This window comes from Cuculus canorus, chromosome 5, assembly GCF_017976375.1.
Source record: "Cuculus canorus isolate bCucCan1 chromosome 5, bCucCan1.pri, whole genome shotgun sequence".
Classification (NCBI taxonomy): domain Eukaryota; kingdom Metazoa; phylum Chordata; class Aves; order Cuculiformes; family Cuculidae; genus Cuculus; species Cuculus canorus.
Genome location: NC_071405.1, coordinates 52,536,968 through 52,564,703, shown reverse-complemented (window position 1 = coordinate 52,564,703; position 27,736 = coordinate 52,536,968). Strand labels below are relative to the sequence as shown.

The following is a 27,736-nucleotide window of genomic DNA, read 5'->3' as shown; positions in this document are numbered from 1 at the left end:
GTGCCATTAAGCAGCAGTACTACACAATGAGTGTTTAAATTTAATGAAACTCCACCTACTTTTTACTTTGTGGGTTTTGTTGTTTGTTTCGGGTTTTATTGTTTGGGGGTCTTCTTGGTTGTTTTTTTCCCGAAGGCAATGTCCAGAAATATTATCAGTACTAAAGAACCTGTTCATGGCATTGTTTTACAAAAGTTCCTAACAGACACTGACTATTGTATTGTTGGATGTATCCTTTATTTTATTAATGGTAAGTAATCAATGGAATGCTAAAAATAAATCTGTAAAGAAATCTAGTCTGAAATCTGAATCTGTTGTTTGAAGCAAGTTCAATGGTCACGGTAACACCAGTTGAAGATTGACTCTTGCCCACTATGAAATAGGCATGGCTCTTCTAAAAAGGTCACAAATTATTCAAATATAGGCACCATGTTTTAAATTTTGCACATACAAAATATGTTTATGTCACTCAAATTACACAATGTGGCAGTGTTATAAGTCTGAACATTATTGTCAATTAATGGCAGAGAAAAGAGCCCAAAGCTCATGTAAGACTAATGACTAGGACAAATCCTGAAAAGAGACAAAAAGTATAAAACAACAGTTTTCCTGTTGTATGTGGTTTTGTGTGTGCATGTGTGAGAGTGCATATAACAAAAAAATGTTTGAGTAAGTTCAGATAATAGCCCATCCATTTGTTCCCAGCTTCTCATCCAGTTTCATTGCTAAAAGCTTTGATTTTAACTGCACGTTAAAATGTGAATTTGAGTCCCATATAAACCATTAGTTAGTGTGTTGACTGGTTTGAACCAATCAAAATTGAGAATTGCTGCCGAATGTCTTCCTTTTAATCTACTTGTCAGCCTCTGGGTATGTAGGATATTTGACTGTCTCAATTTTCTCCTTAACTTTATAGGACGGGTACAGGCCTGTTCTTCCCAGTTTCCTATTGATGCCTTTTGAATAACCATCCCAGTGGTTTCCAGCAACTCCAATTATATCTCCAGGTTCCATAGGAATTTCATCAGCAGTTCGTGGATGATGAGCATAAATAGCAATCTGGTTGTGGGCATTCTGTCCCCCAAAGTAGTAGATATCATCCAAAGAATGGAAATACGCTGAAGCATCTGGATGCAATGTCTGCATAATTTCATAGGCAACTCGACAAACCTTAAAAATAAAAACAGAAGAGAAGTCATAAATACTGTGTATGCCTGCAATATACCACTGAAGTCAGCAACCAGTGTGTAACAATTACATTTCACAAGTGCATCAAGTTTGGGAACAACCAAACCAAAACAAACATCGAAACACAACAAAATCAGCAAAATAACAACCCTACCTTGAATATTTACACACAATAAGCCTGCAGTTTTGCAGCATTTTAGTAAGTACTCTGGTGATCAGATTTGGTAAATAAATAAATAGATAAATAATTAGAACGGTCTACTTTTCAGTAAAAAACAAAAACATCTGTATGAACACTAACCATCCCGCTTTTTAAAATGAATCATACACAACCAATCAAATGTAACAGCAAATTCATTTTCCTTTTCTGCTACCAATAAAAACTCCATTTCACTTCCCTTTGAACCTTCAGGACTTATATTTTCAAAATTTATTCTGTAGTAATGAGGCTTTACATTTACTTTTCTAAAGGAAGTTCCAATTTTTACAATCAAGCAGTTCCAGAAGTCCAAGACTTTAAATACTCTTAATAACTAGAACAATAATAGAATTGCGACTCTTGGCAACTTGGAAGATAATTAAATGAAACTGAATTCCAGCAAGATAAAATGTTGGTGAGGAGAAAGATAATTTTGAAGTGTCATTGTACCACAATTTGTGAAGCGAATTTTCTTCAGACTGAAAACAGGTCCTCAGATCAAAATAATGTTGTGTCTCTCAGAGTTGCCAGAAACACAAAAAGGCTGGCACTAAATTAAAAAAAGCTCTGTTGAACAATTTGCCAGAAAGCTCTTCTCTGTCACATGTCTCATCTGGCCACTGTGACCCTTCGGACTTCTAATTTACATTACTGTATCTTTTTCTAATTTTCTGTACGCTTGGTAAAGCTTTATAAACTAACAACAGAGCAGATTTCTTCAATACGAAAAAGCATTTGAGTTTTTTTATGGTTTTCAGTCTATGTAAATACAGTAAAGCTTGATTTTACTTCTCTTTTCTTCCTCTGAAGATATGATGAATAGAACTTTGATCAGTCAAACTAGACATATTTGTATTTTCCCTAGCTTGAGAGGCATTTGCTTTAGAAATGTAATAGATTTCTTTTTATCTTTCTGATCTTTGAAAAACCTTTTCAGAACTAGCTTTCAGAGGATAGGCTAAGTTAATTATTTTAAAGTACTAGTGACACACACACACTCTCTCCCTGTGAAAGAATTTAAATATTTTCAGTAGAAATGATTTTTAGTGAGTGTAAGTGTGCTTCATAGCTGACACAAAGCATACAACTTCTCCTCTCAGCAACTGCTTCCTTTATAGCACCCAAATTGGGTAATTAAACTAAGTTTTTGAAGGCAGTAGGCAAAGAACCCAAATTCAGAATTACAGTAAAAGCCAGCCTTCCATTTTTTATTCATAGATTCACTTTTTTTTGCCACATGTATATTTACATGTACAATGCAAAATACAAAGACTAATAAGTCCTGGAAGAAAATGAGATTATGAAGAAATATGTCAGGCAGAGGGAGCTACGATTTCATCTAAATGAAGACTGAAGAGACAGAAAAGCTCTCTGTTTAAATGTGCAGTCTTAATTCTGCTACTTTGTTATGATTTGTGTAACTACCATGTGGCTTTTCTATACATCTCAATGCAATGTTACTGAAATTCAGTGCTGAGGCAGGTTGTTCCTCTTGACTCTACATCATGTGATGGGCCCAATTTCATCAATAACAGTATTTTAATGAAATACGTATTATTTGGCTTATATCTGTATTCATTTATTTTTGGTAGCATAAATAAGAATATAGGGGACTTCCTAAAGTGCCTGATTCTATACACATATATTGTAATTCTCTTTTAATATGCCTGTAATTAACTTCTGAAACTTTTTGGTAAGGAAAAGAAAATGGAAAAAAGTCAGCACACAACTGATTAATGTGAAAGAACTGATTAATATGAAAGAACTGATTAATGTGAAAGAACTGGAAATAAATTAAGACTACGTTCTTATCCTTACTTTCTTTCCATATAAATTGGACAAAAGACGGTCATGAACCACCAGATTTTGCTCAATGCCCAAGTAACTACCAAACTGTTTATTTTACTGATGAAAGGACAGGGATACTAGTTCAAATGTTAGAGATCAGTAGACTGAATTTTAAACCCATAAAAGAGAAAGCTTTCTGAACAGTGGGAAAACCTGCAACAGACCTTAGAAAGCACAACATGTGAAAATACTGTAGATATTCACATTGTTGAGCGGTCAGCAAAATTGGTGCTAAATGATTTTTGAGGACGTTGAAGTACTAAAGCACAAGAAATTGCCCAAAATAAATTAAGTAGACGGTTGGACCAGATGGTCCCAGCTAGTGAAATTAACAGTCTAATACAGGATTTTCTAGGACTCAGTAGAATTTTCTGCAATTCTGGAAAACCAAGTACGTCATCCACCAAACACATCTATTGTCAAATACAGGGAAATGCAGACAGACTGGAGCTCAAAGGTATCATGTACCTCAGAGGTACCCTCAAAGCGCTTGTACCAGACGACCTCTAGAGGTCTGCATCAGCCTGTATCATCTTAACTATGTCAATGTATTTTAAGATATATTCTTTTTTTGAAATGACTCCAACACTTAAATTCAATTACAGTATATTCTGTCCAAGCCATTTGTACCTATATTTAAACATTTCTTCTATGTTTATACCAACTGTTCTATTCAGAGTAAACATTTACCACACACCTATCTGAATGTAATAGCAGAAAATGTCACAGATTTCTTATTAAGATTTTATCTAAGACCAAATAATTCTCCCTTCAGAATATGCACTCTCATCACATCAACACACATGTATTAAGCATTTAAGATGTACAGCCCTAGGTCTTAGGAGACGATCACCTCTTTCATTATGATATACATGCAGTGAAGAAAAAGATAACAGGACCATGGAGAAAACTAAGATTTAGAATTGGTACGTATATTCTACATTGTATTTGTATTACAGTTTACCTGGGATGAAAATGTACAGACCAGGAAGTCTGCCTGAGACAAAAAGTGAATATCCAGAATAACACCTCTCAGGGAGTTTTCAGTATATCGGTTATGAAGTCCTGCTGACCAGGATATGGAGTTATCACTGATAAATTCATAATTTGGATACCTGTGAAAATACAATGCATTGTTAACAGCAAATCTTGTTCTATTCCTTTTATTTATTTTTTTTTAATGAAGTATCATCTTTGCTGCAAGGCTGTTGATTTGTTTTAAGTGAGTCTCTGCTTAACAGGGAATGAATTACAATTTTGCTGAACATTCCAGAATGTTATTGCTGCCTTCAAGCATGCCCTCTCCTTACCCAGAAAAAAAAGAAAATTTAATAAAAAGATGCTGTAAGTCTATCTGAAATCTGACACAATAAAAATGAAAAAATATCAGAACATGCCACACTCTGCTAATGCTACTGATTTTAGATGAAATATACTCAAGATCACTTTGCTTTCTCTGTGACCAAAGAGACTACGGGATTGTGTCTTTACTAGAACTACACTTTGTTTCTTACCATAATCTCTAGTAGATACTGATTATGACACTGCTCAAGAATATCAGTCACCTGTAGAAAGGACGTACTAAATAAATGAATCTAAATGAACAAAAAAACCCCTCTTTCATAGTTAAGGCCACGTGGAGAACAAATATTGCAATATACTAGTCAAAATGTAATAAAAGAAACATACAGTTTCATATCAATACACCTTTCTTGACTTATCATTAACAAAATACTAATACTTCAAGTAAAAATATTTTTATTTGAAAAAACTTGCTGAAGGTATACTCTATCTCCTCATCCAGGTCATTGATGAATACGTTGAAAAAGATTGTGTCCAATACTGACCCCTGGAGAACACCACTAGCTACAAGCTTCCAAGTCTTGTTCCAAGACTCTATGCCGCTGATCACAACCTTAGAGCAAATCTCAAGAGAAAAATTAAAAAAAAAAAATTGTATGCAAAACTTCCACATTTGAGGAAAAATTTTAATTTATCTCCATAGTGATTTTAATAGAATTTTATGTTCCCTAGAGAAACATCTGCTCTAATTAAAATAATATAGGTACGGTCAATTTCCCAGAAATAGGATGACAGCTTTAATGGGTGTATCTCATCACGAATGTCAGGTAAAGTTCATAGGGCATTAAAAACAAGACAAAAAGAAATAAATTTAAAAAAGGAAAAGAATAAGGAAACATTGTTCCATTGGAATAACTGATAAGACCTCTTCTGAGAAATCAGAAAAGCATAAGGATTAAGTAGTTTTTTTAGGATGCACTTGACCACAATGATCATTTTCTTTCTTACTTTCTCATGTCAAACATCATTTGTCAATACATAACCAGCTCTCAAAATACTACAGATGACAACACAATATTTGTGATACATTGTTTTCATTGCTTGTATCATATTAGCACTTCCTTAAAATAAAAAGTACAGACCAAATGGAAATATGCCATACTTTGCTGTGAAAACTAGCCGAGGAACAGATGGGCCTTATTTCAGTGACACAGCTGAGGGGAGCAATACGAAGAAAGTTTAACAGAACATGTAATTTCTAGGGACAGTGAACACAGATAAGATATTCGTACACCCCTTTGCAAGTTTTCAGCATCAACAACGGTTCTAAAATTAATTACTTCCTTCACATTTCAAAAATCAGAATCCACATGCTGAGTAGAGACAAAATAACCTCTCTTGAAGAGTCTGACTTCTTACTAGCAAAAGATTAGTTTAGTAACTTAAATGAAAATACAAAACAAAAACCCCAACCAACCAAGAGAACACCACAGAAGAATTATTTACACATATAGAATCATAGAAACATAGATTAGTTTGGGTTGGAAGGGACCTTAAAGATCATCCAGTTCCAACCCCCCTGCCATGGGCAGGGGCACGTCCCACCAAGTCAGGCTGCCCAAGGCCCCATCCAACCTGGCCTTGAACACCTCCAGGGATGGAATAGACACAACATCCCTGGGCAACCTGTGCCCGTACCTCACCACTCTCATGATGAAGAAATTCTTCCTTATGTCTATCTAAATCCTCCCATCACCAGTTTACAGCCATTGCCCTTTGTCCTATCACTACAAGCCTTTGTATATACACATATACACATATATATACATATAAAATTTGTTCCTTCCTCCCGCTATGTGGAAACAGTCTTCAAGATGCTTTTAAATCTAGCCTTCAATTCCATCTTCTGAAGTTGATCTAAATTCACCAAACCAACAGTTTCAGAACGCATTTCTTCACACCAGTGATCCAAGTCTAGTATTTAAGTTTTCAAACAAGCACTTTTATTTTGTGTCACACACAAAATACTACATTCACGCTTCGCAAAAGAAGTTTCTTCTACACACTCTAAAATGTAAGTATAATAGCAGCCATGCTCAAGTGACCAAAGAACCTTCTAGTCTACCTTATTGTCTCCAACACAGGCTGAAAGCAGAGCATAAAGAAAAACACAGTAAAAGGCCAAGCCTACACTCCTTTCAAGCTTAGCCACATGTGGCCCACTGTCTTCCGGCATCAGGTGAGGCTTAATTCTCCTTCCCACTCACTAGTGGTGCTTTAGATTCTATTAATGCTATTCTTACAGCAACTACAAAGAATAAAGGAAATGAAACTGCTAAAGCTCTATAGTCAGCTCTTGCTTCCTTCTATCGCCTTTCCATCTGTTCTTATATCATAATTAATGTAATACTGACATCGCAAGCTTTTGGGGAATTTTTTTAAGCAGAAGTCAGACATCATCCTATTACTTGGATTTCTGAATGCGTGGTAAATGAATTATAAATAATAAGATGTCATATTCTTACTGGCAGAATCCCTTAAATACAGTATTTTGTAGGACCCCTCCTAAGCTTTCCAAAGGAATTACCTACACATTCTCTTCTCTATAACAGGAAAGGACCAGACTGTGAAGATAAAACCAAAGAATGGAAACAGGCATAATACTGTTTTCATCATACTGAATATATGTAGTCTGATACATATCCCCCACAAATCACATATCTAAAAATAACATCTAATTCTACTAAAGCTACCTGAAAGATTCTCAAAACCTATATGCAGGCCAGGAAGGATTTTTTTTCCTTAGGAAAAGTGTAAAAGAAGAAATCAGAAGAAGGTAGGGAAGAGGGAGTTTAAAATCTTTCCTTGCTGCTTCTACCAACCTCAGATAAGGATATAAACCAAGCACAGTTATGAGACTAAGTTCCAGCTTGTTTCAGAAGTGGATCAACTAGTCATGTAATTACAGTTTAATCACTACTCTGTACAGCAGGTGCAAATCAAGAGGAGCCCCAGACTCCTGTTCTTAATTTGTAGGGACTGGTGAAGTATCCAGAACAGTCAACAAAAGTATTCTTTCTTCTGAAAGAAGAGTGTAGGCATGTGCATAAATAGACAGAGTAAAAAATAATATGTTTCTTCAGGTGTTGCTCTAAAAATAATTGGAAAGTGTATGAGCTGCTTATCAGGACTCTGTACCGGTACCAAATTCTATACCTCAGACATATTGTGACTTGTGAGCAAGGAGGGTTGTACCAGCTAAACTACAGATAGAACACAGGGAGAAGAGACATTAACTTGCTATTGTGGAAGTAAATAAACAGTGAAAAAAAAGTTTTCATAGGTGCTGAAATAAACAAAATAATAAGGGAGGCAAATTACTGCAAAAAAACCCAAAAAAACAAACCAGAAAAAAACATATGACAGGTAAACTTCATGAAAGAAAAAATGTAATTTGTTGAATTCTGGTGCTTATATATTCTGGTCTCTTATATAAGGAGACCTAACTGGATTCATATATACATCAGAAAGATATCAGGTATGTTTTTTTAAGAATTTATGTACATGTTCAGCTGCATTATTTTGAATACTCTACCTTAAAGACAGAAGATGCTGTAAATAATATTGTAAGCTAGAAATACATATACTAGATATTCAAAAGTTTGCATTTGAAAACTATGAAATCAGCCAAAGAACAATCAATTTACATCATCCTTAATGAATCACTTATCTAACACAAATGCCATGATCTATGCTTATTATAAGCTGTCAAGTGCTTTAATCCCATAATCGTCACAGCTGTTGAACTCTCAGCCATTCTCCTCTCTAACCATGTTGTTCTATATCAAGCTAATTCTGAAAAATATATCACTTTCTTTCGGAAACCAAAGCAAACCACACCACTCTACAAACAGACAGTATAGAGTCCACCCCCTTTACTACTGTACTTGCAGCTGACAGACATCTGTCTGCAGGGGAAGTTTCTGAAACTTAAGCCAAACATTTCTGATTTCATGACTATGAAGAGCCTGAAATATTTCTCTTAATAGAAACAACATGCCTATTCATGTGAACGTTGCCGATATTTTCATTATTTAAATGCCAACATTGTTTGACAGCCAATCCCTTTCATGTAAAAAGAGATACTATCTAGTACTTGATAATATTACTGGACCAAATAATGAACAATATTAGCTACACAGTACTATGTGACAGCTGTTTCTATCAAAGCTTAGTAGTTCAATGTTACTAGAACTTTTTTCATCAGAAGTGTAAACTAGTTTGTAGTTTTCTTCACAAGAAGAGGAAGAAAAGGCTCTTTATTCCCAAAACCTGACCTTAACCTGCCTTCAGATGCCCTTAAATGCTGAAACATCAAATTGCATCCTACTTTCTATAAAATTACAGGAAGTTTCAAAAGCCTTCTACTCGACTGAAAGCAATAGCAAGGTGCAAGCAACTTAGGAAATTACATTTCAGTGTTAAATATGACCTGAAAACTCAGTGGCAACACAAAGAATTCTTCACTACTTAGAGACTCTATGGCTTTTATTAAGAAAACATACAAAATGTCTGCTGTACTAACGAGCACTATCTTCTTATCAGATATTTCAATAAAAGCTTGATTTGGAATGGACCTTGAACTGCCACAGAAACCACAATGCTTAATAAAATTCAGTATTGTTTTACAGAGCAAGTCACAATTCTACTATTATTTTTTGTTGCTATTGAAAACTTCGGACAACACGTTTACCTAGGAAGAGCATATTATTATTGACAAAGCTAAAGAATACAGTGCTAAGGATTGAAAATTGAACACAAAGAAAAAACCACATAACTAAGATTGTTATAGCAATATTTAATTCTGTTGTTATAGACAGTAATTGAAGTTACTTAGGACCATGTAATTAAATACAATATCCTCAATGTTATATCACCCATCTTTTCACTGTTCAGATTAGCACTTTAAATGTTATGTTATCATACTTGTTTCTGCTACTGTTCTTGTCTCTACATATACAAAAAAAAGGAAAGATTAGATTGCCATCATCTGGAGTTGTATATGTTCATTTAGTTATTTCAAAACTCCATAATTTTAAACAGTATCCCCTTATTAATACGATAAAAAGAAACAGCACAGCTGAAATACACAGGTTTGCAATGCTGTAGAAAATTCCTTTACTATAAATGACATTTTCTGCTTACCTTCTATATGCCAAAGAAAATTTGTTATCCAGTATAATATCTTATATATTTTTCCAAGCATGGCTAGCAGGAATAAAACGGTTCAGTTTGTCATTTTATAGTTACCTTGATTTTAAAAAGTACTAATTTCCTAGCTTAAATGAAAAAAAAATTATTCAGCTGCTCAAGGGAGATAAAACTTTGGAAACAGAAATAGGCATTCTCAGTCAACAGATAAAGAAATAGTACTCAGAAGGAAAACATACTAACTTGTACATGGCAATGAATATGCTTAAATTCAATGCATCTGAAATACTTATCCCAAGTTTCCACAGTCATGACAACAAGCATTTATGAAACTGTTTATATATGATAAACACTATAAACCAAGAAAGATACAGTTAAATATGAAACTTTATTCTTCCATAGGCATATGCTTTCTTTTACTGAACGGAAGGTTTTGTCATCTCAGTAACACCTTGCAAAGCATACAACTTAACAATGAGTTTTTACAGGAAAATACAGGACATGTTAGAGGTAAATGGATGCATACTGTGCATTTCCAGCTTTGAACAGTTATATTTTCTATGACGTGCTGGGATATTCTATAGCTAGGGTAGGTCTTTACACCACGTTCTGGAGAGCTAGAAGAGGACAAAAAGCAAAAGAGGGACAGAGACAATGTTACAGATTGTAAATCCCTCATATATTTAAGGACAAACTTTAAAATTATTCAACATGTAGGGGGAAAGTCTTCTAGGTCGTCAATACAGAAATATTTCTGAAAGAGCCATCAGAAGCTTTTCTACCAATTTACAAAAATTTCGCTGGCAACTATTCACAGAAAGGTATTGTTTGGACAGCTGAAACCTCTTAATGTATTAACCAGCTTTTATACTATTTCAGAGTAGTTTCTTTTTAATACTTATGTTCTATAAGAAGTTTGGTGTATTTACTGTTCATACTTTTACCTCCGTTTTACAACATTAGTTTGTTTTTAAATAGTCTTAGGTATCTTACTCAACTCTTCTAGATTTTAACCATTAAGCTTGGAAAAGCATACTTGGGGAAAAAAAATCATCCAAAAAAGAGGACGTCTGAGAGAAAAATTAAAATCACTGGAAGCTAAAATGCAATCCTATATCTATAAACGGTAACAAAAAAAAAAATTATACTAAGATTGTGTCCACAATTGTCAGAAATTGTAAAGCTAACCAGAAGGAACAAACTGTAACATAAACATAAGTCATCTTACTTGGATTTTGCCTCTTGCAACAATGAGGGGTCATCTGTAGCCAAATACACTCTTTTTTTATCAACATGCATTCTGCGAGCAAGAAGTTCAAATCGCTCTTCAACATGCACCATATATTCTTCAATGGGATGAAATGCTGCCTCTGTTCCAACTTTATCTGTCCTTCGGACGTGAACACTAGAAAAAGGCAGAAACTAAGAATTCAATTTATAAAAATAATACATACTTTAGCAAGTGAAATTTTAACTTAAAATTTTCATGCTTGTGGTTTTAGAATGCATATATAATTGAAACTCTACATAAAACAAGGAAGGCTTAAAACCTATTGATATCCATCAATACACACTGACAATACGAATTAGCTGACAGTTTGTACTTAAAAGCAATGTAATAGTCTTGCAAGGGAGGCAAAGTGTAACTGAAAGAAAAGAATGGAGGAGATTTAATTACAGCATACAAGGTATTCCTTTTATGCAGAAGGTTATCTGGTGTAGTTGGATAATGTTCAGTCAATATAGTCCAAAGGCAAAATACGAATATTTGCATCATTGTGACACCAAATGCAATGCAGGGTTTGAATGAAGGTAGTTAGAAATGCATCTTCTCCATGTACTTGACATCTAATAAGCTTCAGATACGCCAGTGGTGAAGTGACCCACCAACTCAATGGTCAGAGGCTAATTAATATTTGGACTGACCTGTTGTGTACTCCTACAAAAAGAAAGGTTAAAGACTGAAGGAAAATTCTGGCAAAGGACACAATATTCACAGATTATAGCGCAGACGCAGCAAAATTTTTCAAGTTACATAACAGTAAAACCTTTCTTCCCCAGGCTGTTCTTTTTTGCCCATAGGTGCTTATAGGCATATCTCTCCATACAGACCTTTCCAATTCACAGTTACTGATAAGAAACAACAATAATGAAGACATCAGCAGGGAAAGGAAAGGTGCATACCATGTTCAGATGCAATCAACAATAAAATCAGTTGTGGATTGTGGCATGAAAAAAGTAGGCTTAGCCTTTTGTCCTCAAACATAAAGACTACAGACACTTGAAAAGAAGACCCAGGCAACTACGTGAAGGAAATTCTGTATTACATTACCAGTTATGGAAGGACTTATTAAAAAATCCTTCTATTGAGCTGCCTTTTATATAGATGTCCAACTACAAGTAGGCAAGTATGCTGAAGAAGTATTTATAATCAACTTGTGTTATACACAATCAAAAAAGAATAGCTTCATCTAGAAAGCACACTCTCTCCCCACAAAATGCTTGAGGCTCTTGGATAACCATCACAATACAATTTGTCCTTAACAGGAATCTCAACATACACATATTACAGCACAGACATCTAAAAAGAAAACTGAATACCCACCCAATCACTGGATGCTTGAAACCAAGTTTCCTCGTGGCTTCCTCTATTTCTTTTTCTAGCCAAGGCTGTGGGCGAATCAAGTACTTCACAAACTGTGAGACCCACCACACTGCAGGATCCCCATGTACACGAATTAGCCTATCAGCCAGGTCTTCGGGGATAGCCAGTGGCAAATAAGGTGGCCGTGGGTGTAAGCTGTCAACAATGGGAAGTTCCACCACCTGGACATCCTTATCATTAGCCTCACCTGTTTTAAAATATATACTAGGATGAGTCAAGTAGCTTAATTTATTATTAAGCTTTAACATTGGCAAGTAACATCCCAAACGTATCAGGTAAACTGTCAAAAAGATGATCTAACTGTTGCTTTATTTTTTCAAAAGAGTATTAAAAAAATAACTAATAAAACTCACAATTTAAACTAGATTTAAACTGTATCTAAAAATCCACTCCAGTAGAACAAAGTAGAAGGTCTTTGAATTCTTATCAGCTGGTAGTTAATAAAATATAAGGTGTTCCTGTTTATATACTCATACCTTATTATATACAACCACACCATTACTGTGTGCTAAGGCTTACTCAGAAAGACTTATCTAAAAGACTATCTAAAATGCTTAAATTCAGTTACTTGTTTAAAAAATAAATGAAAAAATATTTTAAGGCATAAGAAATTTTTAACAAAATAACTCTGCACCCCTAATGCTATTTTGAATACATTTTATTGAAGTAAATTTCAGCATTTCAGACATCATTAGAAGCACTGAATTAGCACTGACAGAAGGAGAGAAAGGACAGAGATAGTTCCTGTCTTGAAGAACTTAAACTATGAAGATAAGGAATTAATTAAAGAGATCAAGGAAAACAGTCAAGCACTATACAAACGTTATTTACACAAGTAATAATTTGTTAATTTCTAAATACTAACTAAAGTGGAATATACAGATGTTTTAGATAGGACTTTCATTCAAGGCTCAATAGCCAGTAAACATTGTTTAAGCTTTCTTACAAATCACATGAACATAGGTGTCCACATAATTGATAATTCAAAGCTATTTTCATATACTGAAATAAATTATCATATGTGACTGCATAATAGAAAGCATTACATTTTTGAAACATTGAACATTCGAGGTAAGATTTCTAGCGTGCTCATTTCCTCCAAAAGAATATTGCAGAATCACTGAATGACCTGAGTTGGAAGGAACCCACAAGGATCATCAAATCCAACTCCTACCTTTGCATAGGACAACCCCAAATTTTACACCATATTTTCATTAATATCATTGTCTGCAGTGTTTAGTGGCAAAGATGGTTAGTTCTCTATACAGTGCTTACCAGCCAGGAAAGAAAATTGTTATAAATATAAGCAAATCAAGCTCCTCTATCCGTTGACAACCAAGTAAACCTAATGGCTGAAAAAAACATTCAGAGCAAGGATAACAAGTCTTATTCTAAGAACAGTTAAAAATCCCTAAGGTAGAACAATTCTGCATCCACTAAAAATAATTTCTGTATATCCGTGACAAAATCTTAGAAATATGACAACTGCATGATTAAGTTATATGTTGCCAGAATGCTACAGTAACATCAGTCTACCAAAACTAGTCAAAATTCAGCAGTTACTCTCAAAGATATAGTTATCTGAATAAGAAATGTTTGTTATGATCAGGTATGTTTTCAATTTTGAATACATTTGGAAAATCCATCTTCGTAGACGTATCTATATGTTGACATTTCATCACTGTGCTGCATAACTCCACTGTAAAGGGATCTTTTAGAAGAATTTCCATAGAATGTGTACTGCAGGTATGAATGATACTTTTTAATATTAATATTTTTATTGTCTATTAAATCTCACAAGAAAAATTTAGTAAAAATACTGAGCATTTACATTTTCTTAGACTAAGATGGATAATATTTTACCAATACATCTTCTGAAGGCTGCAATACAGAAAAGCAGCCCAAAGCCAGCGAAATGCTAAATCTGGTGCAGATCGGTAGCGTTAGTCAAAAGTTTGGATAAGAAATGTATAGCTTGGGAATTGTATGAAAGAACACTTGAGGTTCCATACTTTTTACCCTTTCCTCCTTGACTGAGAAGGGGGGAAGGAACAGGGTGGCAAAACAAGGAATAGCCATCTTAGCCAAGAAAAGAAAGAAGACTCCAGTCTTAAGTTAGATAAGTACATTCTCTGCAATTCCTTTGAGGAGAAAAAGCAGCGATGCTAAGGTGTATATAAAAATATGAAATTTTATTAAGTGTAGTATCACTGACAATTTTTTAAACTTAATTCTTTCATTTTTTAAAATTGCTCTTGTGTAAAGACAGCCATTCGGACAGAGTTACTATTGATAATGCTGACAGAGTGATCTGACCCACTATTTGTTACTCTTAGCCTGAAAAGCACACAATGCATAATTTCATAGTATTCTAAAAATGCTTCTAAAAATTTCCACAGACTATCTCAAGGTTTTGGAAAAAATTAGATAGGCAAGCAATAACTAGGAAAGTTCTCAGCATATAGCAAACTAGATTAAAATATACGAAAATCACAAGAATTGTGAAAGAAAAAATCCCAGATTTCAGCTTTCAACTGTACATGATACATTGCTTGAATAGTAATGAAGTTGCAAGACTTGCTGTAAATCCAAATCAGAAATAAAAATAATGTATTTCAGTAAGGCTAAACAAACAATTTGGCTGTGCAAAATTAACTACTAGATCACATGTTAATGACTGCATTTTGAGATGCAGAAAGCTACTTTTTGAGAAGAAACTGAAAATATCATATAGTTATTTCACAGAGTAGATTAAGAGTTCCTTACTTTGTAAAAGAACACAACGAAACCCGACAAAGGAACTATTACTGAAAGCATGGCTAAGAAAAGGAAAGCTATTAAGATGAAATACTCACAAACAGAGAATGTGAAATTTAGAATATGTTGTTATTACAATTTGAAATTCTGAAATCGTTACTGAAGTCCATCATGCTTCAGGACTTTTCCCAGTTACAAACCACTGACTAATCTGATGCAAACAGTATTGTGCTGAGACAATGCATGCAATTATTTTTTTTTAAAAAATCAAACTACCAATACAGTCATCACTATTTTCAATAATGTTATATTTTGTTAATGTTTTGCATAAGATTAGAAGTGGGCAAGGTGCAAATCAAGTGTAAATCAACTTATTCCAAACATACAGCACAGCCACTTGACATCACAATTAGAACATCTGCTTAATCCAACATGCAGATGTGTACTAAATTCTAGGAAACTTTTTTACTATCTTCCAGATTTCATTACTTTTATTATCATCCTGAAAAGGGAAGAATAACTTTCTATTGGTCTTCACTCACTTTAGAAAGTATGAAACAGTAGGTGCAGAAAAAGGAAAACACAGAGCAACTGTTTGCTTTTGTCCTGAACGAAAACAGTGAAGAGTAACTGTTTAGTAACCTGAATGAGTAAACAACTTTCTGCAACAGTTTGTTGAAAGATTTCTAATAGGCAATGATCGTGTCCTGTTTTCAATAGGCATAGTTTAAAAAAACTTTCATGGAAATCTTGGATTTAGCTTACACAGAAATAAGCTGCCATGAAAATAAATGACACAGTAGATAACCAACATTCAGTCAGATTGAGAGGCAAGCTTATATATTACAAAAACATTTGAGTCACATTCTTGATTGATATGAATTTTAGGTGTTCAACTGAAGATAGCAAAGCTGGGCAGAAAATACAGAATCATCTTTTCACTCACACATTTCTTCAGTTTTGAGCTATGTATTCTCTAAATATTAAAATACTTCAGTTCTTCTACTTCCCAACTGTATTTTGCTAAATAATTAAAAAGCCATAAAAGGTAATAATCCATACCAACACTTTTATATTTTTCTCATGTTGACAGTTCAAATCACATTATCATCATGTCAATCAGGTCCCAACTCCCTGCTCAGTGCAGCTCCAGCTTTGACATTTGATCACAGAATCACAGAATCACTTAGGTTGGAAGATACCTCAAGAGTTTACAGGCCATTTACATTTCAGGCCATTTCAGGCCATACATACAGGCCATTTACATTTCAGCAATACTTCAACCTACTTCTTCCAATGTGATTTATTTTGCTTTTAGAGTTGCCAAAATTTGCCTCCAAAATTCTATTTACAGCTTGTTTAACCTCCATATATACAATACTTCCACAATACCAGGTACTATTTCTTAGTTTGGATTAACCTAAATAATTGTCCTCCCAAGTTCAGCAACTTAATCTACTCTTCCTTCACTAAGTAATCAAAAACTGAGTGCTTTTGTACTAGTCAGAAACTACTGAAATATTGATAACACTCTTTATCATAACAATATACTCTGGAGGAAAAATCACAGACAGTAAAGAAACTGATTTTTATTTAGATGGCCCATGTCAGTTGCATCACCAACTTCTTAATCACCATTTTTTGGAAATGTTCATTGCTAATAGATCACTGATACAGCTCCAATTTCCAGGAGTCCCACTAATTACTTTTTAAATATTGAAATGAGCTCTGTGTGTAATAAAAAGCATAACTTTGCTTCCCTGCAATATCCCAATGTGCCTTAAGCAAATACTTTATAGCACACAGGACTTACATAATTTTTCATGATTTGGCATAGTCTTACTGCCTGCCTCCTTTTCAAATTTAATTTTTGTTAAAGCTAATTTAGAAACTTTTGCTATTCATACATTTAACCTCAACTTCTTTGAAGCCTGAAAAAATGTTTTGGCTCAAAATAACCTTTGGAATTCTGTGATTTTATGTTACCTTACTTCCAGCCACATGAACACTGCCTTGCAACTGCATTAGGATGGGCATTTTCACTGTGTTCATCACTTTGCAGTACAAAATGTCAGCCTTGTTTCAATTAACAATTAATACTTTTAGTTAAAGTTAACTGAAAAACTGTTTGAACGTTTTATTCATTCTCCTATTCTTTCAAGAAGTTGCCCTTAAAAGTATGCCAAGGAACACTGTGCTAAGGACATTCCTGTTCTGTTAATGAGAACTTCAATTTAATGTCAGTTTGTGTTTCTAGAAACAAAGCTGAATAACCTCATGGAAAAATGGAATAGCTTAATTGCTTTTCTGTTTCCATAACATAGACTTATTTATGCTGATATCAACTTGCATAGACTAATCACAGTTCTATTTAACTAAGCTCTAAAACATGAAAGCCTTACTACCAATTTGAAAATTCACCCCAACTGAGTGATCAATTCTAAATTCAATCACACTAGATATGCCAGAGTGCTACGAATGCTGTTAGATTAACACAGGATATGGAGAGAGGGAATGTACTAAATTCTCACAAGGCTCCTCATTGTCTTGTTGGCTACTATTATCTACTGAAAGACTGCAGGTTCATTCTTCATCAGCTTCAACAATATTTTGATGGTTTTCTTTGCAAAGCAGACAAAATAAAAAATGGAAACTCTGCAAAGTTATGGTGTGTTCAGTCTTGCAGACTAGATCTTCTACAATTATCTTTTGGGCATTTCGAAACATTGTTAGAGTCACCTAGTAAAGGTCTTTACGTCACAGTTGAATTATAAAACAGAATTAATATGAGACAGAAAATCTTCTTTTAAAGTAGTCAATGCAAAATATATTTTGTATATCTAAGTACTTCTTCTCTAAGATTTTGCTTTGTATACTTTTAATACAAAGTTTTTGAACTTTGTTTCGGATTACTTTCTCTCTACTGTTCCACTTCTTAGTTTTTTTTAATCATCCTTTATCTAATCAAACCTCTTCAGGAAGGTATGTATTGAATATGTTCAGTGCAATTCAGTTTTAAAGAAACTGAAAGCAGTCTTTTTTTTTTTTTCCCCCTCAGGTTTTATACGCTATATGGGTAGCCTTGTCCCATTCGTCTCGGCAAAGAAGCTGCTTCTTGGTAGCTTCAGAAGATAATAAACCAAAGTATTTTCAAACATGCCAACATTTCCTTTTCTCTCTTGCACAATTCTTGCAACCACTCACATACTCCTATATCTCTTACCACTCTCCATCCTGTTTGCCTGCTGGAAATTGACATCTATGATCAGTCACTGCTTCTAACTTGCTGGTAGGCCTGAATAATGACTTCAGCAGCTGTATACACATACCCAGTCTACCTATCTTGAGGATTTTTAAAAGATCTTAACAAGACCGTTTTCTTTCAGTCAAATCTGGCCAAAATTCATACAGTATTCAGAACTTGTACTACGTTAGGATGACACACCAGAAACTAGGCTAAAATAATTATTTGTCAAAGATACTATTTTCTCAGCTCCTTCCCCCCCAAAATAAAACTTTGTTGGGAGTCTTTATTTCTGCTCCAGCAAAACCCTTAACTTCCAGAACTCCTGAACTATCAACATATCTTTGTAACACAAGTTCTTCCACTGGCTTTTAATAGTATTTATTTTCCCACATCATTTTGGTTCTTTGAAAACCCTACCCATATTCAAAACCACAATGTAAAGATAAACTTACTGTCCAAATAAGTAATGAAATTCCATGAATGTTCTCCCTCTTGGATCTAACGAAAGCATGAATTGAGTGTACAGATTTCTGTGTTTGAAATAGCTATGTGTCTAAGAAAACTAAAGCAGTAGCATCTATTGATGCCTTTACAGCCTCCGTTCCCTTTCTAGGAAGCTCAGATCAGCTGCATTATAAAGAACTATATTTCTGTTTCATTACATTAGGAACTTATCACTTATTAGAAGCTTTTTATGGCAATTGCAAAGTCACTTCAAGAGAACATTAAAAAGTAAAGATGTTTTCCTTCCTCAATTGTTTAGGTATCCAGCAAGTCAGCTGGAAAGTTTACAGACGAAGTGTGTTTGCACAAAATGTCTTCATATAACAGCCAGTGAAGGCATTTTCAGCAGACTGTCAAACTAAGCAGAAATCAAGATGCTTAGTAGTAATTAATTTTTCCTTTTATCTTTATATATTCAAACTGCTTTAGAACAATGCCTCATTTCATCTAAACAACCTATATGAAAGGGGTACCTGTCTAAGAATTGCTCCAGCCTCCTGGCTACCAGTAAATATCATAAAATGTATTTGCAAAGGTAAATACACTTTTTATAGATACAAAGAGGTTTTGTCACGTTATCCAAGTTTAGTCATCCATGCAAACGGTAGTCAGAGTTGATTTAAAACTAAGATCTTACATCAGGATAGCTGAAATAACTTTGGAAAACATACAGAAAAGATCTTTATAGCAATAGTGAAGAGAAACTTGTGTTGGATTTCATTTGAAACAATTCCACTGAAGCTCATTCTCCGTTTCAGTCTAATGTTAATTACTATATACCTGAAAAGACTTCTAACTACTTGCTTTGACTATCAGGTTGTATTTTCCAGAATAGAAGACAAACACCTTACTTCTATAATAAGCCTTCAACAGCTGCAGCGATTGACCTCTGGCATGCACAAGCTCATTGGATATACGTCTTCATCATGTACAAGCATCCAAAACCCAAGACAAACTCAAAGCAATATTTTAGGACACCTAAAAGTTTTCAACAGGTCATGAGAATGGAACTCAGTATTCCGAGTTGGCTGATCAGGCATCTAGTGGAGAAGGGCTCCCAGTTAAGACAAGACATTTACTGTCTCTTTAAGCTACTGGTTCATAACTTGAACTCTCAATCCTGTCTTGTCTTAATTTGAACACTTTGTAGACTACTCTTGCAATGAATTTATAAAAATACTTTCATATGCAAGTCCAGATGGAATACAACCCTCAAGCTGCACGTAGAGAAAAAGATATTTTAGTTAACCATAAACAAAACAGCAGAGAATAAAACTGCTATGCTGTTGGAAATTTATAGCAGTGAGGCAAACTTGACCTTAACAGTGCATCTGAAAGAAACTGAGAGAAACAGGGACGCAGTCAACGTCATATGGTCTACTAACATAAAAGGGGAAAAAAAAGAAGTGTAACCCTGCAGCAACGGAAAAGTCAGTTTTTCTGGTCTTCAGTCACAGAATGCATGCCCATCTGAAGACAGAATTTTGTTTTTTTCCGAAGAAAATAAGGGGAAAATGTAATGTAAGTGTCAATTAAAAAGAAAGATAACTCGTATATAAATATAAAATTTTTCTCCATAAATATTACAGTAATAAAGTATTATTAATTTGCACACTATTAACAATATAAAGTCACTACTGTTTCTTACAGGTGTTAAGGACACTTGCAAACAAAATACTTGTGGTTTTGAGGTTTGTTCCAGGACTTATGTAATGGGAGATAAAAGAAAATAGGGTCTAATGATTTCTCTACATAATGTATCAGATGGCAGGCATGGACATGTAATGCCAAAAATATGAGATTATAGTAAATGTTTTTTTTCTTGGAATATTAAATATTAACTGTTTCATATTGAAACATTAACAAAAAATGTATGTCTTCCAATGCAGGTTTAAGATCAATGTAATAAAATGCAGGTTTCCAAATTTCTTATCTGTTCACAACACTAGGAAGAAATCAGTGGGCTGATGGCCTAAAGATTGAGAAAGAGAAATATGAAACACAATAAATTACTCCTGCCTTAAAAGTCTTGGTATAGCTTTCAGTTACTTCACATGGTGGAAAAGCTGTATTAAGTGCCATTTGCCTACTCAGTTGATTCTTATTGTCTAATAAAATACATAGCAACAAAGCATCTTTTCAGGATGACATTCTGAATTCACACAAGAAACAGAACTTGACTATTTAGCTGACATTTTAAAGTTAATTTTAAGTCATTACTGAAATGAAAAAAGGCAACAACCCTTTAGGATTTGGTGACGTTATACTGAAATGAACGAAACTTCCAGCCTTGAACTACAGCCTCCTAATAGAGAATTAATAGCATCTGCATTAATAGAAAGGATGACTCCATATTAAATGATGTATTCTCAAGTATTAGAGTGATAATCCATAGTGCTGGAGGTGCTATAGGATTCCTTCCACCTGGAAATGGTAGTCATCATTTTCAAGACGTAGCAAGGGTTTGGATGAAATGTTTTCATGACTCAAACTCGACCCCATAGCTGCCAGTTCAGATTATTCTTGTTTAAAGCTTATTTAAAAGTAAGTAATATTATTTCACCATAACATTGCTGACATTGTAATGCTAGTGTAATGCATTAGGAAGTAATTTGAAACTTGTATGCAGGTGATAATTTCCCCCAGATCTGAGAACGCATCAGTTTGAATTTAAATTTATGCAGCCAAACAAACCACTCAGATTAACACTTGAAACTTTGTAAAGATTGTTGAGACCTAACACATTTCTGAAGTAATTTTACTCTTGATTTACCTAATGCTATCGGAATTAAAAAAAAAAAACACTGATGTTTTTCATTTGAACACAAAACACGCTTGTATAATTCTCTCACGTACACACTACAGCACAACTTTTCAAGTACAGAATGGTTACCTTAAATCCAATAAACTCTAATATTAGGCCAATTTTTGGCTTTTTGTTTATGGAACAGTTCTTAGAAGAGTGACAGTAAAGCAAGAAGGATTTACAGTTTGTAATGGAAACTTGGCATTTGTTTACCAATCTATGATTTATTATCCATAATTTAATGCTTGTGAGAATAGTTTGCAATTAATCACTAAATGACTAGTATTAGTTTTGCTAGTATATTGGAGCAACATCAATCTTTTAGGAAAATAGGAAAGTCATGCTTCAAAAGGTAAAAATTCATATGAAATTTTGAAAATCATTATTTCAGTGGACACACGTATTCATTAATAAAAATTCCTTGTTCCATGTTATCTTCATTTATTTCAACATATTTAAATAACTCTCATTGAATAATATGTTTGCTAGTTTCCTTATGGTCCTGCCCATGCATGAAACTATTATGCACAACTGCATTTTATACAGACATCAAATGTTGATCTAAATTAACAATGACATAAGGAGAACTCATTGTATAAAATCTCCTCATTTTCACTCCTTGAATGTTATATGATAGATGGCATAATTATATACATCAAGCATTAAATAAATGCATACATTCTTGCTTCTGCCACTGGAAAATTTACCTTACAATGGCTTTGTTTAAAAGCAGTGTATTCCCTATTTGCTTCTCATCCTGCAAAAAAATGCTGATGAAATGGAAAACAATTCCTTAAAAAAGAACAGCTTTAATGTAACTCCTCATACAGTTAAAAGAGAGCTAACAGTACACTTAGCCTATAAAAATGGCTTAATTGGAATCAACATTCAATATTGTAGGCTTGATTGATCATAGTGTGAAACAAGACACAGATGTACTTTATGAAGAACTTGTTAAAATACAAATGAATTTAGGGTAGTATGGCAGATTTGGGATTGCACGATTGAACTCTGCGTCACAAGTTGTAAGGTGATGTTACAAATATTGCTCCCCCCCAAAAAAAATCAAACATGCCAAAAATAAACACGCACAAACCCCCAAACCCACTGGAAGACCAAAGGCAAACATCCTTCTATTTAAAACTGAAAGAAATAAAGCTAGTTACAAGAAATTACTCCATGTCCCAGAATTCTAATTCTTTCTGTTTCTGGAAGGCTGCCAAAATAGAGGTCAACAGCAGCAGTGGCTCCAGAAGCCCATATACTTATTTCAGATATGCAACCAAACACCCAGTCAGACTGGTTTTTAACCACAGATATGAATTTGTGATCTGAAAATGAAAAACCTTATTGTCACCGTACACAAATTGAGCCACACAGGTCCTTTAGCATTACTATTTAAATAGGCACTCCCTAATATTGAAGCTGAAATAGTGAAAAGCAAATCATGCACTAAGTTTAAGCCCAAGTTTTTAGGCAAACATTTGACTGCGATACGCTGACCTCTGGATGTGCTTCCCCACCTTCTAAATAGCAATATATAGACAGATCTCACCACTGCACGTACAGTTCCAAGTTGTTCTTTCCCATTACTTGGTCTTTATCAACAAAGACTTTTAACTGCTATTTTATTTTGCAGTCACTTACAACTGCAAGAGCCTTCTACAGTTCTTCACAAAGAATTTTCACTTTCTCTAACAAAAATACCTATCATTAGAACTATTGCCATACCACATTCTGTCTCTTTGACAGATGAAAATGTTAAAGTGTCAAGTTTGCATCATTTTCTGTGGTGACTTACTTCTCTAATAAATACTAATCACTAATTTCTACACTTTACCCCTCAATTTTTAACCTAATTTTCTATACATCAGGAGCTTCTGCCTCATGGTAGTTTGCATCAGGGGAAGCCTTCTGAAATGCTTTCTTTTAGTACAAGATATTAAATTAACTCAGTCTTCCATGCCTACATACTTTTTACCTCTTTCAAATAAATCTACTAAATTTATGAGACATTTCCTACTACAAAACTCTCTGCTACTGTTCTCCACTGTAACATTTTTCTGTGTATTCCTTAAACTGATTCTTCATTATTATTTCTGCCAATTTGTCCAAGATAGAGCCTGTGAATTGCTAGAACCCTTCCTGAAAACTAGAACCCTTCTCTTCTCTTCTTTATTTCCTCTTAGGTGTCATCCAGAGGGACCTGGACAAGCTGGAGAAGTAGGCCTGTGTGAATCTCATGAGGTTCAACAAGGCTAAGTGCAAGGTCCCACACCTTGCTTTGGGAATATACAAAAATCTTTGCCTCATTACCCTCTCCATGATTTTAAATTCACTTCTATCAGTTTAATTTTTATTTCTGAATATTATGTATCAAGAATATTTTTTACTTACAGACTTCAAAATGTCCCAAACACCTTAAATTCAAAATCAACTTTTAACCATTAGAAAATATCTTTTCTCAGCATTTATAACTGCCTCTAACTCTTGATAGGAGATTTGCAAGTGACACATTATGTATGGTAAAGGAGGCTCAATAACACAAATCAATCTCGCTCCCTCTCCATTCCATCTTTCTATATTTCTAAAGAGTTTTCCTTTTCTGTAAGATTAGTTGGTTAATGAATTTGACATCCATTCATACCTAAGACTTTGATTCTTTTATTCCACTAACAGTTTTTTTCATGAAATTCTGCACTGATTTGATACTTGAAAGTGAAAAAGGATAAGCATGTGCTCAAAGACGACATCTAACTCTTTAGCTATACCTTGTGTTAAATAGTAAAAAAATAGTATTTTTTACTTAAATAATAATAATTTATTATTATTATATATTATATATAAATAATATTTTACTTAAAATAGTAAAACAGATGTTTTAAAAAAAAATATAATCTTATTTTCCTTTTTGTTTTTCTACTGTTTCACTCTCTTGAGCAAAAGCAGGTGAAAGACTTTAAAATAAATGAATTTAATTGTGCTTATCCAAGGCATAGCTACTTAGTTGCTGATGGCTTTATTCAGCCCTTGTCATCGTAGCCTGTTTACGTATACCAGACCACAGCTTCGACTTGGTCACAGAAACCACAGTCACATTCTATGCCACATATGTAAAATATTAAAAGACTGGAAGAGAGATAATCCATGGTTTTCAAGAACACATATAATCTTAACTAAATGAAGACTTACTGACAGAGAATCTACCATATCCCAAGAGTAATTTATTATGTTAGTCAGGCAATCATTCTGCAAAAAACAGACCTTATTCCCAACCTCAACTATCCAGCCACATGCTCTTTTCTAAAAGCAGAAATTTTTCCCATATAGAAATGCCTATAAAATGCAGCAGGACCAGCTTTTTTGAACTTGGATAGTTTTTAAATTTAGTTATGTTCTTTAATCTCTCTCTGTAAGACAGATTTTTCTGGCCTTGAATCAGTGTAGTTCTTTCTAATGATATTTTCGTATTTATCAATATCCATTCTGAAGGCCAGAAAACAAAACTAGTTGGTGTGCTGCAGCCTGGCCATTGCTCTGCAGCACAAAAATAACTTCTTGCTACTACTCTTCAATAACCCTCCTCTTGGACATATAAAGGACTACACTTATCTCTCTTAGGCTATTGTATTGCTCCAAAAACTCAGACCTATCTCATTAGAATTCCAAGGTCCTTTTAAGAGTTACATGCTCACATACACAAATGTCTTCATATAGAGCATTTTACAATGCAGCACCACATCCAAAAATCTACAAAGTTATAAACAGCTTGATTTCAAGATTAACGCAAATGAAAGAAAGGGAAAATACAAGACAGACTACTTTCACACCATTCTCCAGTATGCTTCACAGTAACATAAATTTGCTTTAATTAAAAAATAACAAAAGCTAGTGAATAAAAAAAGATATTGACAATTAGAAGTAGAAATGGATGAATTCTTTTCTGCAAGATTTTATACTGAAGAGTGAAATATGAGAGCAAAACATAATTAAAACAATTATATGCAAGTTAAAGGCTTTTTTTAGGCTAATACTAAGTAATAATCTGATTTACATAAAAGAAAAACCACTGTCAAGAAAGATCTAGCTCATGGAATTAAACTTTTATTGCAATTAATTCTTCAGAACTTCTTATGGTTTGATTTTGCAATTTTCATTCAGTCCTTTTGATTACTGTTGCCTGATTGGCTTTAATAAATTAAAAATTAATTTTGTGTACTCACAGTATCCTCTTTCTTGAATTATGCATACAAACATATCAGTTAATTCATATTTTAAGATTATAGTTCAATGAAAACTTAAAAGCTTGCACTACCACCAAATAAAGAGTTCTGCCATTTTTTCCACTCTGGGTATCCCTGCCTTAAAAGCATTCATTTGTCAAATCATTGCTAAATGCAGAAAAGTCAATATTCAAAGGTAACCCCAGGAAACTTTGTTTCAGGGTTCCTTTTTCAAGTTATCTTTCATCTGACACCTTTGCAGTCCTTATGGGAAGGAGCACGTAAAACACGTACATGACTTCTTCATCTCCACATCCCTTCTTTCCACACCATGTAATGCAAAATTACTTCTAACCATATATTAATCTGCCCTTTCTCTCCATCTGATTTCTCTTCCCATTTACTGTACAGTTCCATTCTTTTCTTTGGTTATTCTATAGCCCTCCTTCAATGCATTATTGGGGAACGCCACCATAACATCATAAAACAGCAAGTAAGAAATGGTAAGAAGAGGCCTACCCTGTTTTAGCATGTTGCAATGATGATAAAACACTATGATGTGGCTATAAAAAAAAATCATACTCTATATAAATAACTATTTTAAAGAAAATTAATTAAAAATAATTATAAATATGTCTTTGCAAGTTCTCTATATACTAGCTCTTATTATTAGGAAGTCATACATGTTTCTTCTAACAATTCCCACCAAAATTATTTACAAATAGTTTGGCCATAGATAGCAAGAAAAAGTTAACTACAAGTAAGCTACAATTTCAGGCAAGAGTAATTTTAAATTTTAAAATTAAAAAGAACATGCATACACTTTTATCTTATTAAGATTTTTTTTTCTCACATGAATGACATTATAAAAGTGAGTGAAACAGAGGAAAAGGAAAAAATATGCCACAGTGTAAAATAACTGCTGTATTTGCTAAAACTGCAACAGAACTCTCAGTCTTTTAACATATCTAAGCTAGAAAAAACTGAACTTGACTTATAGGAATGCCATCTCAAGCACAAAGAACAATTTCTGCCAGAGATTACAAGGACTGAGATGATCCCTAATTCTCTGCCCAGATGAGAAAATGCCTTAATCTTTAGCTATCAGACTAATATCAGCTTAATCATTATAATTCACCCCACTTCCCAAATTCCAAAAACAAGCTGATTTCTTCTGAAACAGACAAACTTAGCTTTTATGCCTAATTAGGAGAGGACTAGACCAATAAGAATATTTTAAAAATATATATGTTGTCAGCTCATATAAGACTCTTAATTCTTTGCAGAAGAGATTACTATCTACATTGTTTTGTTGGATAGATTTCAGAAACCTGAAAACTTTGTGCTGATAATGAAACTAAAATAAAAGTGTTGAGCAGAGGTTAATTAAAAGGAAGGGCACAAGTTACTAAGTTATTATCTACACATGATTGCAAATTACATGAAAATAATTCTTTAAGATTATATAATTTTGTGACTTTTTGGCCTATTTCTGTAATTTACACTGATACCTTATTATAACTATTCACGTGCATGAATATTTTTTATATATAATTACAAAGTTTTGCATATACGGCCTAGTAGGTACACTACATACGAGCAACATTTTGTTTGTGAGAAATGGGAATTTATAAATGTCAATGCATTTTTATTCTTTTATTTTGAAAATCTAGAAAACCCCATGCTGATTTCAGAAGCTGTAGAGGAAAAAAACCCAACAGTTTTGCAGACAAATAATTACAGTTAGGAATTTCTAACTTATTTGCCCATGTAAATGTACAGAGAA

General features: G+C 33.8%; 1 protein-coding gene across 3 annotated transcripts in view; it reads right to left on the bottom strand.

Moving 5' to 3' along the window:
* Positions 1 to 215: 215 nt before the first annotated feature.
* Positions 216 to 27,736, bottom strand: part of FUT8 (fucosyltransferase 8) — a 111,197-nt gene continuing 83,676 nt past the window's right edge. For all 3 annotated transcript variants that reach the window (XM_054068316.1, XM_054068315.1, XM_054068317.1), the window contains 4 exons: positions 12,354 to 12,600; positions 10,977 to 11,153; positions 4,200 to 4,350; positions 216 to 1,170 (listed from right to left, as the gene is read on the bottom strand). In XM_054068316.1, the coding sequence (XP_053924291.1) occupies positions 853 to 1,170; positions 4,200 to 4,350; positions 10,977 to 11,153; positions 12,354 to 12,600 (893 nt within the window). In that variant the 3' untranslated portion in view covers positions 216 to 852. The remainder of the gene's footprint in view (positions 1,171 to 4,199; positions 4,351 to 10,976; positions 11,154 to 12,353; positions 12,601 to 27,736) is intronic.